The sequence below is a fragment of the Bos indicus x Bos taurus genome, chromosome 7, assembly GCF_003369695.1.
Source record: "Bos indicus x Bos taurus breed Angus x Brahman F1 hybrid chromosome 7, Bos_hybrid_MaternalHap_v2.0, whole genome shotgun sequence".
NCBI lineage: Eukaryota > Metazoa > Chordata > Mammalia > Artiodactyla > Bovidae > Bos > Bos indicus x Bos taurus.
In genome coordinates this window covers 94,258,738-94,275,677 of record NC_040082.1, presented here as the reverse complement: position 1 = coordinate 94,275,677, position 16,940 = coordinate 94,258,738, and the positions used below count along the sequence as shown (strand labels likewise).

General features: G+C 51.9%; 1 protein-coding gene across 2 annotated transcripts in view; it reads left to right on the top strand.

The window, feature by feature from the left end:
* ARHGEF18 (Rho/Rac guanine nucleotide exchange factor 18) overlaps nucleotides 1–16,940 on the top strand; it is a 101,341-nt gene that overhangs the window by 20,115 nt on the left and 64,286 nt on the right. For both annotated transcript variants that reach the window (XM_027547620.1, XM_027547619.1), the window contains 8 exons: nucleotides 9,131–9,411; nucleotides 10,435–10,585; nucleotides 11,235–11,349; nucleotides 12,360–12,417; nucleotides 13,034–13,078; nucleotides 13,641–13,718; nucleotides 15,557–15,659; nucleotides 15,800–15,941. In XM_027547620.1, coding sequence (XP_027403421.1) covers nucleotides 9,131–9,411; nucleotides 10,435–10,585; nucleotides 11,235–11,349; nucleotides 12,360–12,417; nucleotides 13,034–13,078; nucleotides 13,641–13,718; nucleotides 15,557–15,659; nucleotides 15,800–15,941 — 973 coding nt within the window. The remainder of the gene's footprint in view (nucleotides 1–9,130; nucleotides 9,412–10,434; nucleotides 10,586–11,234; nucleotides 11,350–12,359; nucleotides 12,418–13,033; nucleotides 13,079–13,640; nucleotides 13,719–15,556; nucleotides 15,660–15,799; nucleotides 15,942–16,940) is intronic.

Here is a 16,940-nt window from a genome sequence, read left to right as displayed (position 1 = left end):
GGTGGGTGGATGGATGGAAGGACTGACAGAAGAGATGGATGGATGGATAGAAGAATCAAGGGAAGAAAGGAAGAGAGGGAGGAGGGAAGGGTGGCTAAATGGATGCATGGGTGGGTAGATGGATCAATGAAGAAGGAAGGAAAAGCTCCCATGAGGAGCTCTGAGCTAGAACATCCCTGCAGAGTCATCCCAAATTAGGCTGAAATGACCAAGCCATTGCATCCCCACACCAATAAGTCATGGCCTGTGGACTGCCCAGGAAGGGATATGACTTCCTGGGAGGAGGCTGACAGCTGACAGCCGTCTGCTGATAGCCACCCACCCCTTAGCATCTGGGGCAACACATCCTCACCAAAGGGGGAATCTGGGTGGCATTTTGGACCACCCACCACACTAAGGAAAGAGGCTTCATTATAGTCAAACCATATACAGGGAATTCTGTGTATCTGCTGGTATTGTTTTTTAAATTTTATTGATTGATTGATCAAGGCGGTGCTAAATTTTCATTGCTGCGTGTGGGCTTTCTCTAGTTGCAGTGACTGGGGGCTGCCCTCCAGTTGTGATGCACAGACTTCTCATTGCTTCCCTGCTGCAGAACATGAGCCCTAGAGTGCTCCGGCTTCAGTAGTTGTGGCTCACAGCCTTAGCTTACCCACAGCAGGCGGAATCTTCCCTGGACCAGGGATGGAACCTGTGTCCCCTGCTTTCGCAGGCCGACTCTTAACCACTGGACCACCAGGGAAGTCCACCCCTTATTTTGGAGAAGAGCACACTGGGGTCCAAGAGGGAGAGAATTTGCCTCGGTGTTGGGAAGAGTCCAGAGTAAATGAAGAGAGACCTGAGACTCAGGCTTAGCCCTAGAGCCTTCCAGGGCTCTGTATATATTGGAATAGGGACCGTGGGCAGCAGGCAGTTGGGCAGCTAGGATGGTGATGGAGAGACCACGCATCTGGGGAAGCAGGGAGCCCTGGGTGTGCTCGCTGAGCACCTACCACCTCCAAAGAAGCCCTGCCACCCACATCCTCATCCTCATCTTGTTGGCCACCAGAGCTGGAGGCAGCAGATGGCGATGTCCCTGCCCCTTCTGTCCAAAAGCCCTGTATAGCATCAGACCTGTACAGCTCTCAGTGCTATCCACGTCTGTCCCTGCCTTTCCGCTGCCCTGGTGGAGGCCACCATAGTTGCTCACCCAGGTGATCTGCACAGGCATCTTCGCTGCTTCAAGCCCATCTGGGCTCTGCATCTTGCGTCATCTCTCTGAAGGGGAATCACCACCTCCTCTCCCCCAGCCTCCCTACCACTACTGTTGGGAACTTAGAGATTAAATCCTTCCTTGGGCTCCCAGGCCTGCTGATACAGCTCCATCCCCCCTACCCCAACACACACACACACACACACACACACCTCCAGCCAAAAGGAAATCTTGCCAGTCCTGCAGGCTTCTGAACATCCTGTTCTTTTAATGCCTGGAATGCCCTCACCCAGAGCCTCCGCCTAGCTAACTCCTACTCATTGCTCAGGGTGTCCCTCATTGTCACTTCCTCCAGGAAGCCCTCCCGATTTCTTCCTTCCTTCTTCTTTTTTTACATTTAGTAGGAGTTCTCATTGAAATATGCATGCATTTTAATGAAAAGTATGTATCAGATCAGATCAGATCAGATCAGTCGCTCAGTCGTGTCCGACTCTTTGCGACCCCATGGACTGTAGCCTACAAGGCTCCTCTTTACTGGAGTGGATACACAGGTAAGATATAGATTATTTTAAAATATATGCAATTGGCTATATATATTGACCTATATAGCCAGTTCAAGAAATCACTTACCTGTCACATAGACACTATGTGATTGGATATACAGTTTGGGGGCTTAATTTTGGTTATGGAAGCTGTCTAAAGATGGTCTAACCTGTCCTAATTGAGTTATCCTTAGTAGATTTTGCATACCAGTGATTACCCCAGTGGTTGGTCCATTTTAAAAGAGGGATTTTTTGTATGATCTGGCTTAGAATAAATCTAATTTTTCAAACTTAAAAAAATTAAGTTTTAAAAAATAATAACAAAAAAGGGATTTCCTAAGTAGAACTCCAGTCCAGAATTCTTGTCCCTCCAGAGTCAACTGTCCCCTCCTGTTCTTTCTAGCCCACTTTCTACTTTCTAGAACATTCACTCATACTTGATTGTCATTGCAGGGTTTAATCATTGGTCTACTCCAATTAGCTCCATCTGGCAGGGCCCCAGAGGAAGATCCCTGATTCCTGAAGTATTAAAAACAACCACCATAATATGGGCTTGGCCAAAAAGTGTGCTCAGGTTTTTCCGTAAGATGTTATAGAAAAACCCAAATGAGCTTTTTGGCCAAACCCATATCTGCTTCCACTGATCAAGGGCTTGCTGATAAGTCACTTCAGTCGTGTCTGACTCTGTGCGACCACATAGATGGCAGCCCACCAGGCTCCTCCGTCCCTGGGATTCTCCAGGCAAGAACACTGGAGTGGGTTGCCATTTCCTTCCCCAATGCATGAAAGTGAAAAGTGAAAGTGAAGTCACTCAGTCGTGTCTGACTCCTAGTGACCCCATGGACTGCAGCCCACCAGGCTCCTCCGTCCATGGGATTTTCCAGGCAAGAGTACTGGAGTCGGGTGCCATTGCCTTCTCCGGATCAAGGGCTTACAAGATGTAAATATCATCTCATTTCACCTGCCTAGCAATCCTACAAAAAGGCAACATAAGGTTTCCCTGGGTGGCTCAGTGGTGAAGAATCCGCCTGCCAATGCAGGAGACAAGGGTTTGATCCCTGGTCTGGGAGGATTCCACAGGCTGCGGAGCAACTGGGCCCGTGTGCTCCAACTACTGAGCCTGTGCGCTAGAGCCCACAAGCCGCATCTACTGAAGTCTAAGCGCCCTAGGGCCTGTGTTCTACAGCAAGAGAAGCCACTGTAGCGAGAGGCCCAAGCGCTGCAAGTAAGAAAAGCCCGCACAGCAATGAAGACCCAGCAAAGCCAAAAATAACTAAATAAGCAAATAAAAATATATTCAAAAAGAAGGCAACATAACACCCATTTTAGAGATGACAAGACTGAGGCCCAGAGAGGCTTAGAAATTTGTCTTAGGTCACACTGAGCCAACAAAAGCTACATCAAGGATGCAAACCCTGACGAAGGCCTTTCTACCCTTCCAGCCACCAGAAAACCCTCTGTCCCTGTTCTGCTCTCTTGTTTGAAACTCGTTCCCTGTTTTACATGATGAAACAGAACCAGAGACACGAAGTTTGCTCTGGTGTGCTATTTTTTTCCTAAAGTACAAGGAGATAAATAGCCATTTACATTTTTAAAAAAACGTTGATCTGTGTACTATTTAAATCTGCACACAGCTAGCCGTTTTTATAGAGTGGAAATTCCTGGGGCATCTCGCCTCTGGGTCTGCGGGGGCGGGGAGGCACCCATCCCCCAAGGCTCCCCAGGGTCCAGGGAGCAGGAGTCTGAGTTGATGGCACGCTCTCTGGGGTGTCAGGGCCAGCATACCTATGTTTGGGCAGATGCCCGGGGAGGCTCCTAGTGGGCTGGTTCCTGTTTCTCACCCAGGAAATGTTGGAGGAAAGATACAAGTTCCCCAGCAAAGGACGAAGCCCCCTCCCTCCTCCTCCCTCGCTGTACCTGCCACAGCCGTCCACCCTCCCCTTCCACCCAAAGACCTGGCCGGGTTCCCACTTCTGCCTCCTGTGAGGGAGGCCAGATGCAGGAGACAGAGGAGGGGGGACCCAGTCCAGGCCAAGAGGCTGTCCTGACGTGTTTATATTTACAGGAGGATGAAAACCAGAGATGCGAGGAAACTTTAGGGGCTGTGGCAGAGGAAGACGGGGTTGGTAGAGGTTGTCCAGACACCCGGGACGGGATGGGAGTGACTTCAGGAAGGCGGCTGGGGAAGTCAGAGGAGAATCAGGGGAACCCGGACCAGCTGGGCCAGAGGGGTGGGTTTTTTGGATAGAGACTGAAGGAGAGGTACCCTGGTGTATGAAAGGCACAGGGAGGAAGTGGCAGACAGAGAAGGAGCAGCCAGGCAGGTTGGGGGAACCAGAGCAGTGGGTGCAGGAACTTCCCTGGCGTTCCAGTGGTTGAGATGCAATGCTTTCCACTGCAGGGGGCATGGGTTCGATCCCTGGTCGGGGAACTAAGATCCCACATGCCACACAGAGCAGCCAAAAAAAAAAAAAGAAAACAGATTAGTGGGTGTAAAGGAGAAATTCAAGAGGGGAGACCATGGAAAATATGGCCAGGGCTCCAGAAGCCAGTCAGAGAATTGCTGTATGATCTAGCAACCCCGCTTCTACAGATCTACCCAAAAGAGGTAAATATGGAGACTCAGACATTTATACACCTCGGACACGACTGAGCGACTGACTTGAACTGAACTGAACTGATTCATAGCAGCAAAATCCACAAGAGCTAAAAGGTGGAAGCCACTCAATTGTCCATCAAAGACCAAATAGATAAACAAAATGCAGTTTTGCTTATATCCACGCAGTGTGGTTCCATCCATACAATGAAATGTTATCCTTCCTTAAGAAGAAAGGAAACTGTGACCTGTGCTAGAACACGGATGAACTTGAAAACATTAAGCTAAGTGAAATAAACTAGACACAAGATGACAAACACTGTACGATCCCACTTAAACAAGGTGCCTAGAATAGGCAGGCGGCCAAAGCCTTATGGGAAGAACCCTGATGCTGGGAAAGACTGAGGGCAGGCAGAGAAGGGGACGGCAGAGGATGAGATGATTGGATGGCATCATTGACTCAAAGGACATGAGTTTGAGCAAACCCAGGGAGATAGTGAAGGACAGGGAAGCCTGGCGTGCTGCAGTCCCTGGGGTCACAGAGAATCAGACATAACTTAGCGACTGAACAACAGCAAAGAATAGGCAAATCCAATGAGACACAGTAGAGTTGAGGTGACTAGAAGCTGGAGGAGGTAACAATAAGCAATTACTATTTACTGGGTACAAACCCTTCTGCTGCTGCTGCTAGGTTGCTTCAGTCGTGTCGGAGTCTGTGAGACCCCACAGACGGCAGCCCACCAGGCTCCCCTGTCCCTGGGATGCTCTAGGCAAGAATACTGGAGTGGGTTGCCATTTCCTTCTCCAATACATGAAAGTGAAAAGTGAAAGTGAAGTCGCTCAGTCGTGTCCGACTCTTATCGACGCCATGGACTGCAACCTACCAGGCTCCTCCATCCATGGGATTTTCCAGGCAAGAGTACTGGAGTGGGGTGCCATTGCCTTCTCCGACAAACCCTCCTTAGGGGGAGATGAAAAAAAGTTCATCTGGAGATGGAGAGTGATGATGATTACATATCGAGTAAATGTAGTTTATGCCACAGAGTTGTACACAAAATTGTTACAATGGTGAATTCTGTTATATTTTTGTTGCTATTGTTCAGTCACTAAGTTGTGTCTGACTCTTTAAGACCCCATGGACTGTAACCCGCCAGGCTTCCCTGGCCATGGGATTTCCCAGACAAGAATGCTGGAGTGGGTTGCCGTTTCTTCCTCCAGGGGATCTTCCTGACCCCCCCGTCTCCTGCATTGGCAGGTGGATTCTTTACCACTGAGCTGCCAGGGAAGCCCCATTTATATTTTACTATAAGGCATCAAAACTGTAGAGTTCCACGTGGGGAAGGTCAGAGAAAAAGCCAGACCCTAGTTCTTCCAACCTCATTCAAGACAGGTATGGACACTGCTGCCTGCCTCCCACCAGCCAAGATCCCCAGCCAACCAAATGCCTGGCTCTTGGCTGGCAAGTATTTCCTCTTTCTCTTTTAAAAATTTTGGTTATATATTTATTGCTTGTTTTGGGCTATGCTGAGTCTTCATTGCTGCACACGTGCTTTCTCTATTTGCAGCGAGCAGGGGCTATTCACTAGTTGTGTGCATGGGTTTCTCATTATGGTGGCTTCTCTTGTTGCAGAGTGTGGGCTCTAGACTGCGTGGGCTCAGTAGTAAGGACACTCAGGCTTAGGTGGCCCACACCATGTGGGGTCTTCCCAGACCAGGGATTGAACCCATGTTCCCTGCATTGGCGGGTAGATTCTTATCCAATGGACCACCAGGGCAGTCCAGGTATTTTCCACTTTCAATTGGCTGCTTCTCTGAAAATTCCCCTCACCAAGCATTAGTAGGGACCTCCCTGTTCCCCCTTTCCTAGTAAAGACTGCCCATGACCGGCCAAATGGCCCATGGATAGGTAGGCTTGCAAAATTGAGCAAATAAAATTACAGGATGCCCAGTTAGAACTGATTGCCAAATATTGCAATGTTTGTAATCTATTTACACTAGAAAAAAAAAAATAGTCGTTTATCTGAAATTCGAATTTCACTGGGTGTCCAGTATTTTATCTGGCAATTCTATCCTGGGAGCCTCTTGTAGAAACCATCAAGGGTGGCAGGTCTGCTCAGTGGGCCCTTTAGGCCACCAATCGGGACAGTCCATCAAGGACTGCCTGAGCTCACACAGATGCCTAAGGCCACATCTCAGGGTTGGTTTTGCCTGTAGCATGGGGGGCGGACCACCCACCTACCCACCAAAGCCTGTCTGAGGACAGCGTCACAACAGCCTGGAAAGGAATAGTCCTTATCCTGCAGACCCTGACAGCCCAGAGGAGGGACACCTTATTTAGATTGGAAGAGTCAGAAAGGCAGCCTGGAGGGCATGCCCAAGGTGGGTTTTGAAGGAGGAATAGGAGTTCACCAGACTGCCTCTGGATGGCCTAGGAGAAGAGATTCTCCAGGGAAAGGAAAAAACAGGTGCCCTGGCTGGGAAGAAAAAAAAAAAAAAAAGGATGAATGACAGGGAGAGGAGAGGGCAAAGAAAAGACTAGGAAAAGAAATAGAGGAGGAAGTAGAGCAAGAAAGAGCATAGAGCTTGGATCCAGACAGATCCCACAGAGTATGAGTCTGGCTCTGCCATTTACCAACTGTGTGACCCGAGGCTGCACAGTCCTTTCTTCTCCCTGAGCCTTAGCCTCCTGATCTGGGAAGTGGGACAACAACACCCCCTGGTAAGAGCTGCAATGGGATTAAGAATAAGGCCCTTGAATAACTGTTGGGGAGGCAACTGGTTGGTGCTTTGGTGGATGTGGCGTTATCATCTACCTCTACGTATTTTTAGAGTCTAACAGCTGCCTCCTGGGTGGGTGGGAACGTGAGGCTGCAGAGGGGCTGGAAGCAGGAGGCGGTGGACCCTGGAGCCCTTTGTAAATACTGGGCTGAGGAGGGAGGGGAAGGTATCGGAAGGGATTTAGGAGCTCAAAGGTTCCAAGCTACTCTCTGGTACAATGGAGCGGAGGGCTGGAAATAGGGTGAGGTGAGCGAAGTGCAGGGTCCAATACTGTCATGTCTTAATTTTTAAAAATTATTTATTTATGTATTTATTTTTAGCTATGCTGGGTCTTGGTCGCTGCACACAGGTTTTCTCTAGTTGTGGCGACAGGGGTTACTCTCTAGTTGCAGTACACAGGCTTCTCATTGCGGTGGCCTGTTGTTGCAGAGAATGGGCTCTGGGGCACACAGGCTTCAATAACTGCAGCACGTTGGCTCAGTAGCTGTGGCTCAAGGGCTCGAGAGCACAGCCTCGGTAGTTGTGGCGCACAGGCTTAGTTGCTCTGAGGCATGTGGGATCCTCCTGGATCAGGGATTGAACCTGTGTCTCCTGCATTGGCAGGCGGATTCTTTACCTCTGAGCCACCATGGAAGCCCCGCCTTTTAAAAAAATTTTGGCCCCAGCACACAGCATGTGGGATCTTAGTTCCTAGACCAGCAGTGAAAGCGCCAAGTCCTAACCACTGGACCACCAGGGAAGTCCCTGTCATGTCGTAACACTTTGATGATTTGTTCATCATGGAACTCTGCACTATATTGAAGTTTGTTGGGTTTTTTGTTACTGTTGTATTAGGGGCTTCCCTGGTGGTCCTTAGGGCTTCTTCCCTGAGGCTCAGACAGTAAAGAACCTGCCCACAATGCGGGAGACCCTGCTTTGATCCCTGGGTTGGGAAGATCCCCTGGAGAAGGAAATGGCTACCACTCCAACATTCTTGCCTGGAGAACCCCACGGACAGAGGAGCTTGGTAGGCTACAGTCCATGGGATTGCAGAGAGTTGGACACGACTGAATTACTTACACTTAGTGGTGGTCCAGTGGTTAAGACTGCATTACCACTACAACGGCACCAGTTCGATCCCTGGTGGGGGAAGTTTCCCATGCCATGAGGTGTGGCCAAACAAAAAAGAAAGGAAAAAGAAAAAAATGAAAATTACAAACTTAAAAAAAAAGTGTGAAAATACGCTTTTCTTGATCTCTGAGTTTGGGGGTACCCCCTACAATTTTGTGCCCGAGGTAGCTTCCTCACGTGCTCCACTCTCATCCTGGCTTGGGAGGGAGACTTAGGGTCTAGGAGACCCCTAAGGGCAGCCCTGGGGAAAGCCTAGGAGCCACAATACTGCCTGAAATTCAGCCAGTAGCATCAAGGATACTGCGTGCAGTTCAGTTCAGTTGCTCAGTCGTGTCCGACTCTTTGTGACCCCATGGACTGCAGCACTCCAGGCTTCCCTATCCATCACCAACTCCCAGAGTTTGCTCAAACTCACATCCATCAAGTTGGTGAAGCCATCCAACCATCTCATCCTCTGCTGTCCCCTTCTCCTCCTGCCTTCAATCTTTCCCAGCATCAGGGTCTTTTCCAATGAATCAGTTCTTTGCATCAGGTGGCCAAATTATGGAGTACAGCACTTGTACAAATTGCATTCACACACATGATCTTATAAGAGGCTTAAAGCAAGCTGGGTGAGCCGGCAGACAGAGGAGAGAGGACAGAGGACAGGATTTACGTGGCCTGTTTCATAAGATGATCAGACAGAAACTCAACAATGGAGGTCGAGTCGGGGCCAGTAGCCCTAATTTCCAACCCCTTTTCTGAGGACTAAGGCCTTGAAGGCCTGCACTGAGGGGACCACCCTCATTCTACCCCACCTGCCAAGAGCTGGGCCCAGAGCCCAGGTTGGATAAGTAGGGGATGGTGTGGAGGGTCTGGATGTGGGGGTCTTCGCTGCCTGTGGGTCAAGGCCTTTTCCGCATCTGTCTCCAGGAGGATGGAATCCCAGGGCTGCTCGGCGGTAGCGAGAGTTCAGAGGACCTCAGCCTGGATTTGGGGGCCCTTCAGGGCAGTGAGTATCTCCAGGACCTGGGCCTCGAAGTCCTTTCACACAGCCAGCCTGGGGGAGCCAGAGACAGTGGCCCCCCTAGTGAAGAAGCCCGAGGAGAAACGCCCCGAGGAGAAACGCCCCTCTCCAGCGCTGCGAGGTCCCAGGGCCTTGCTCGGAGACGCAGCTGGGAGAGGTCAAGGAGCTGCTCTGAGAGCCGGCAGAGGTCAGCCGCCCACTGCGCCGCCGCCTTCCGGGACACACCTTCCAGGGCGGCCACACGCTGCTCCTCACCCCCCACCACCACCTCTGGGTCACCTAGCTCAAGGGCCACCAGAGGTGTCTGTGCTATCAGAGGCAGCCCCAGAGACCCCCTCCGGAGGTGCACACATGCGTGTGGGCACATGCATCTGTGTGCACGGGTGAGCAAGCACACGCTGAAGGAGCGTCCGCCAGGTCAACCTGGAGGCTGCATGAAGCCGGCAGGCATGCTTGGACCCAGATGAGCACACCTGGCCTTGCACACGGGGGCTACATGCCCACACACAGGCATGCACCCTCCTCCTGCTCAAACCCAGAGACGCCTAAATGTGTCCCTTGCATATGCGAGCACAGAACCACAGAGGCACTTCTGTTCGAAACACAGATAGGTGCTTGGCACCACCCACACAGTGCAGGGGCAGCCTCAAACAGTGGAGTGCTTTAGCTGTGGGCCCTCCTCAACTCTCCCCCCACCCCTCTTTCTCCCTCCACCCCTCACATGCTTGTGTGCTCAGTCACTTCAGCTGTGTCTGGCTCTTCTGCAACCCCATGGACTGTAGACCACCAGTCTCCTCTGTCCATGGGATTCTCCGGGCAAGAACGTTGGAGTGGGTTGCCATGTCCTCCTCCAGGGGATCTTCCCGACCCAGGGACTGAAACCCAGTCTTTTATGTCTCTTGCATTAGTAGGCAGATCCTTTACCATTGCACCACCTGGGAAGCCCCCACCCCTCACAGTTTTCCCCAAATATTCATCTAGTCTGTGTAAAAAGAGCAGTGGACCTGTGATGCAAATGGAACTTCAGCATCAACTCCTCTAGCCAGGTTTCCCGTCCACCCCCCTGGTGCTGGGAGATCTGGAACACTGTCTGTGCCCTGCCCCCATCACAGGACCACCCAAGGGTTCCCCCCAGCCCCTGTGCTTCGAATGCTGGAGCTGGGGCGACAGCCCAGTGGTAGAGACCTGACTCCCTCTTGATCTTCACCAGGCTCAGCATCGAATCCTCAGCTGTGAATGAGGGGCCCTTTCTGCCTCGGACACTGGCCAGCCTCGCTCTGAACCTGCCAGGAGAGGGCCTGCAGGCCTGGACCCAAGGGTGTCTGCCTGGGGGTGGAACCCCCGCAGAGCAACCAAGCAAGGTTGGTGCAACCCCCAACCACCCCAGTTAATAACACAACTATGCGCCCAGCAGCTGCCTCTGTGGGACCCTGGGGTGCCTTACACATAGCTGGGGGGACCAACCCATCATGGCAGGTGTCACCCATGACAGAGAAGTCGCTGGGTCCTAAGACTTCAGACCAAGCCTGAAGGTCCTTTGCTGGCCTGAGATCCTTGGCTGTAAGCGCCATCCCCTGGGCTAGGGAACTCAGGCTTGTCTCTGAATCTTTGCAGCTGGGTGGAAGCCCTGTCTGTGACTGAACTTTGCAACGGAGAAGAACTCATCTCAGGTCTGGGATTTTAGCCCAAAGCTGGAGAATGTACACTCGGAGCTGAAGCTTCCACCTGGGGCATCTCTGCCCTTGACCATGACTGGGTGGGGAGTTTCTGGCCATGGCTGGAATTTGTGGTTCAAAATTCCAGAACTCCAGCCCACAGCTGGGGGGTGGTCCTTGGCTGGTACGGTCCTTGGCTCCAGCCCTCGGCTGCTGTGGAGACCCATCCCTACTCCTGTGCCCCAAGGCTGAGGGTAGCCCCTGTCTGCAGCTGGAGGCTGGGGACCCTCAACCCAGGGAAACTGCCTGCAGCCCAGGCTGCCTCTGGGCTTAGCGAGATGCTTATTCCCTGCAGGAATGTGACAGCCCCGAGAAAAGAGTGAGGTCACGGTCTGTTCCTGTGTCCTTCGATGAGATCAGCTCCCTGGAAATCTTTCCAGCTTTGGAAGTGCCACCTCCAGCTGTTCAAGGTAGCCCAGCCTGGGGGTTTCCTTCATTCAAACAAGTGGGGTAGGGGGTTTCTGCTGGAGGGTCCCCTGGTTGGGGCTAGTGGAGGAGGCTTAGGATCCCCTCGGCAGGAATTGGGCAGAATGCTGGGGGAGGGGTGACATGGCTCCTCCATCATCTGCCCTTCCCCCTCACCCTCCCAGGGGACTCTCAAGCCAAGGTGGGCACAATATTGGAATGACCTCCAACACTCTCTTCCTCCTCTGATTCTGTGTCTTTCTTTGTCTCCTTCTTTTTCTCTGAATCTCTATCTGAAGAGCTTGTGTTCCTCTGGTAACAGAAAGACCTACAGGCCAAACCAGAAGCTACCACTTTCTTTTTCTTTTTTTAAAAATTTTTATTTATTAATTTATTTTTTGGCTGCACTGGGTCTTTATGCTGTGTGCAGGATTTTTCTAGTTGCAGCAAGCAGGGGCTACTCTTCAGTGCGGTGCATGGTCTTCTCATTGTAGCGGCTTCTCCTGTTGTGGAGCACAGGCTCTAGGGTGCACAGACTTTAGCAGTTCTGGCACGTGGCTCGAGGGTTCTAGAACACAGGCTCAGTAGATGTGGCACACGAGGCATTCCGAGGCATGTGGAATCTTCCCGGAATCTCCCCTGCATTGGCAGGCAGATTCTTAACCACTGTACCACCAGGGAAGTCCAGGAATTTACCACTTTCTAACAAGTCTCTGAACCTCCTCCACTTTGTCGCTAAGAAAGACAATCAGAGTATCTTCTTAGCGTCACTTTGAGAGTCCACTGACCTAATATGTGTAAAGCGTTTCGCCCTTTGTGAGCTCATGACACACCCGGGACGCTTCCATCCCTGGCTGTCTGTCCTGTTTACAACTCTCCCTCGCCCCGAGGATGGCAAGCCCCATCTGGACCGGCTCCAGGTCTACAGGGGTGCGTTCAGGAGTTGTATGCCAGGCTGGTCCTGCCCCAGGGCACCTTTCACACCTATGTCTCCTGGGGTGGGGGCTGCTTCCAGGCCTGGACCCCCCGGTGCTGGAGTGCATGGAAAAGGATCATGTGGAGCCGAATCATGTGTGAGTGTCTGACCCTTAGGTGGGGGAGGGACCCCCAGGACAGCCAAGGGGGTCAAGGTTTGGGGAAGAGGGATGCAAGGATGTAGCATCGTTGCCCATAAAAGTGAGCAGGGCCAGCCACTGCTGCTGCTGCTAAGTCGCTTCAGTCGTGTCCGATTCTGTGTGACCCCATAGATGGCAGCCCACCAGGCTCCTCCGTCCCTGGGATTCTCCAGGCAAGAACACTGGAGTGGGTTGCCATTTCCTTCTCCAATGCATGAAAGTGAAAAGTGAAAGTGCAGTCGCTCAGTCATGTCCGACTCTAGCGGCCCCATGGACTGCAACCCACCAGGCTCCTCCATCCATGGGATTTTCCAGGCAAAAGTACTGGAGTGGGGTGCCATTGCCTTCTCTGAGGGCCAGCCACAGTCCCCCTCTAATAACCTCAGTCTCCTCTCCCACACCAACTTTCTCCCGGCACCTCAGAAGGTTCTCGACAGTATCAGGAGAGGGTTTGGGCCTTCCAGTTAAGGGTTGCATCAGGACCAGGGCCGGGTCAGGCATTCACAGCTCGTTTGGGGAAATGTCTGTCATTGGGGGCAACTGTGGACTATTTTTATCCAACCCCCCCGCTCAGGTTGATTGTCCAGCAGGTGCTTGAAGAACTCCGACAGTACCATGGGTGAGTGGATAGGGGGCCAGGTGTGGGGGAACAGGTGTGTGAGACAGATGTAGAAGGCAGGTGTAGGGGGACGGTGGACAGGGATGGGGGACGCAAACAGGGAACGGATATGGGAAGACAGGTGTGGGGACAGGTGGAAGAGTGGACGGGTAGAGGGGACATGTGTGAGGATGGGGAGGAATGGGAGGAAAATGAGGACTGGAGAGGTGGGAGGAGGCACAGGTGTGGGGAAGGACAGGACACAGGAGCAAGCTGCCGCTAGCCACGCTGTACCTTTGCACAAACGGGAAAAGGCGGCCCTTTCCCAAAATGCTGCCGTCTGTTGGAAAAATCTTCCCAACATGTTAACTTTGTTTGACCAAGACCTGTTACTACCCTCTGCTGGAAAACCCATCACAATGACCATGTATCCAAGCCCACACGTGGAGGGATGACAGGATCCCTGGTCATGGGCTGCACACCTGTCCACAGGAGCCCTAGGAGAGAGGGGACAGATGAGGGGGCCGCTAGGGGTCAGGGGAAGGGCTGCTGACCCTGTTGTCTGTCCCCTTTGACCTTGCAGGGCCCGGCAGAGGGCTCGATTGTCGGTCTGCCCCGGAGGAGCAGCTTCGAACCTCACCTGGTTTGAGTTCTTGTCTGAGTGAGTACTGAGCTGTGGGCGGGGCAGGCACTGAATTGAGAGGGCAGGGACCTGAGATGGGATGAGGGGTTGGGGCCCCATCCTCTTACTGGAATCACCAGAGAAACAGTGGGGGTGGCAGGGGGCTCCTCATACTCCCTGGCAGGGCAGGGGAAGACTTCTCAGAGGAGGTGACAGCTTGAGCTGGTTTCCAATGGAAAAGTAGGAGTTTGCCGGTATGCTGAGATGAGATGGGGAAAAGAATTGGGTGCCTTCCACAGGAAAGGTGTCGGGGTGGGGCTGGAAGGAGGGGAGGGGAGTCAGCAAAGGCCAGATTGCTGCTGGGAAGCAGAAGTCCACAGCTCTGTGGTGACCAGTGATGGTGAGCACCATCAAGGGTGCAGACCAGAGGCATGGAATCTCCCTCCAGGGACTCGATTCTGCAGGGGTTGGGGTTCTTTGTATTATATGTATTATAATAAATACATGCAATGACTTAATATGTTATTTATTAAATGAGAGTACGCTGGTCATCCAGAAGAGGTAAGATCTAAGGCTTGAGTGTTGGGTGGGAAGAGGGCAGGGGGATTTGAGAGACATCCCATGGGAAGAATGGACAGAGTTTCAGGCTGATAAGATAGGAAGGGGGTGTGAATCAGAGGAAGGAGGCAGAGATGGACAAGGTCCATCAAGGTACCTCAAGCTTGAGACCATGTCACTTTCCCCTAGGCAAACCCAGTCCCCAAGTCTGCTGGAACTTTGCAAACCTCCATAAATGTTGTGTGTGTGTGTGTGTGTGTGTGTGTGTGTGTGTGTGTGTGTCTGTGTTCAGTCACTCAGTCGGGTCTGACTCTTTGAGACCCTGTAGACTGTAGCCTGCCAGGCTTCTCTGTCCATGGGATTTTTCCAGGCAAGAACACTAGAGTGGTTTGCCATTCTCCTCTCCAGGGGATCTCTCTGATCAAGGGATCAAATCTGGGTCTTCTGCTTGGCAGGTGGATTCTTTACCACTGAGCCACCTGGGAAGCCCTATATATGAATATGAAAGTGAAAGTGTTAGTTGCTCAATCGTGTTTGACTCTTTGCAACCCCATGGACTGTAGCCCACAAGGATCCTCTGTCCGTGGAATTCTCTAGGCACGAATACTGGAGTCGGTTGCCATGCCCTTCTCCAGGAGATCTTTCCGACCCAGGGGTCAAACCTGGGTCTCCCAAATTGCAGCAGATTCTTTTACCATCTGAGCCACCAGGGAAGCTCTCTCTCTCTATATATATACGATATATGATAGATATCTATATCTATCTCTCTATATATACATCTATATATTATACATACTATATCTGTATGCAAACTATAGTATATACATACTATACCTATATATATGTCTGTATATATATACAATTGCACTCGTTGCTTGTTGCTGCACAGGCTTTTCTCTAGTTGAGGTGCTCGGGCGTCTCACTGCGGTGGCTTCTCGTGTTGTGGAGCGTGGGCTCTAGGTGCTTGAGCTTCAGTCACTGTGCCTCCCAGGCTCTATAGCACAGGTTCAGTAGTTGTGGCACACCAGCTTCGTTGCCCCACAGCATGTGAGATCTTGCCAGACCAGGAATTGAACCTGTATCTCTTGCATTGGCAAGCAGATTCTTACCCACTGTGCCACCAGGGAAGCCCAGTAAATGTGTTTTGAGTGAATAAGTGAGTGAGAGGAGAGAGAGAGTTCAGGACCACAGCAAGGGTGGAACAGGATAGAGGGGCCTCAGGTAGATTCCAGGTGGATCCCAGGAGTGACATGCAGAACTGGCCAGAAGGGCCTTTTGGGTCTGCTGTAACCCTCCTCACCAAACTCTCCACCCCTTAGGAGTGAGGACAGCATGGGGAAGACGGAGAGAAGCGACAGGGGCACCAAGGTGAAACGCAGCCTGAGCTCCCTGCGCAATCGAGTCACCAGGCAGAAGGAGAAGGTCAGAGGGCTGGGCCAGGGGTTGGGGGGACCCTCTCTGCCTTCTCCAGCTTGCCAGGATGTCCCTGGTCCCAGAGCCCTGTGATTCCAAGTGGGAAGGGACACACAGGGCATTCTAAGGTCCACCTCTGTCCCCAACAGGGGAAGACCCCAGTGCATCAGAAGGACAAAGGTCAGGATGCGCGAGAGAGGAAAGAATGTATCAACGGGCACCAGCTGGCTCGAGGAACCTTCTCTGGCCACTCCAGCTGCCCTATGTGCGGCAAACCTTTTCTGAGCTCTGGTGAGTCCGGTGGCCCAGCCCGTCGCCCTGGATGGCAGCCACTTCCTCTGCCTTACTTCCCTTAAATTGCTCCCATGGCCTCCTTCCATCTTTGCATCCTCCCTTTCAGCTCAGGCCAACCATGGCTTCCTGGAGGTCACCAGGAATCCATCCCTAAGAGCAGGGGTATTTGGTTAGCTTGGACTGCCCCACACAAGTTCCTTTTTTTAAAAAGTGCTTATTAATTCATTTATGGGGCTGCACCAGATCTTAGGTCCAGCACGCAGTATCTTCAATCTTCGTTTCAGCATGCAGGATATTTAGTTGTGGCATGTGAACTCTCAGTTGCAACATGTGGGATCTAGTTCCCTGACCGGGGATGGAACCCAGGTCCCCTGCCATGGGAGTGCAGAGTGTTAGTCACTGGACCACCAGGGAAGTTTGGGACTCCCAGATTCCCTTTAAGTTTTCGCTTTCGTTGTTGGCAAAATCCAGACTCAGGCAGTGTATTAGTTAGCTACAATCTGGCTGGTTTAAACCACAGAAATGCATTGTCTCAGAGTTCTGGAGAAGTTCAAGATCGAGGTGTCAGCTCCCTCTACAGGTGCTGGGAAGGGGTCCATCCCAAGTGTCTTTCCTGGCTTCCGGAAGTCCAATGGTTTGTGCCAGAAGAACTATGGTCTTCATGTGGCATTTTCCCCACACTCATGTTCATGCCTCAAATCCCCCTTTGCCTGAGGATTAGGGGCCAACCCTAAGTCAGTATGACCTCACTGAACTAAATACATTAGCTTAATAAGGCCACCTTATGATGCCCTGATGGGGCTTCCCTGGCGGCTCTGTGGTAAAGAATTGCCTGCCAATGCAGGAGAACTGGGTTCGATCCCTGGAGGAGGAAATGGTAACCCACTCCAGTATATTTGCCTGGAGAATTCCATGGACAGTGGAGCCCTGAAGGCTATAGTCTGTAGGGTCGCAAAGAGTCAGACATGATTTAGCAACTTAGCATGCACGCAGGCA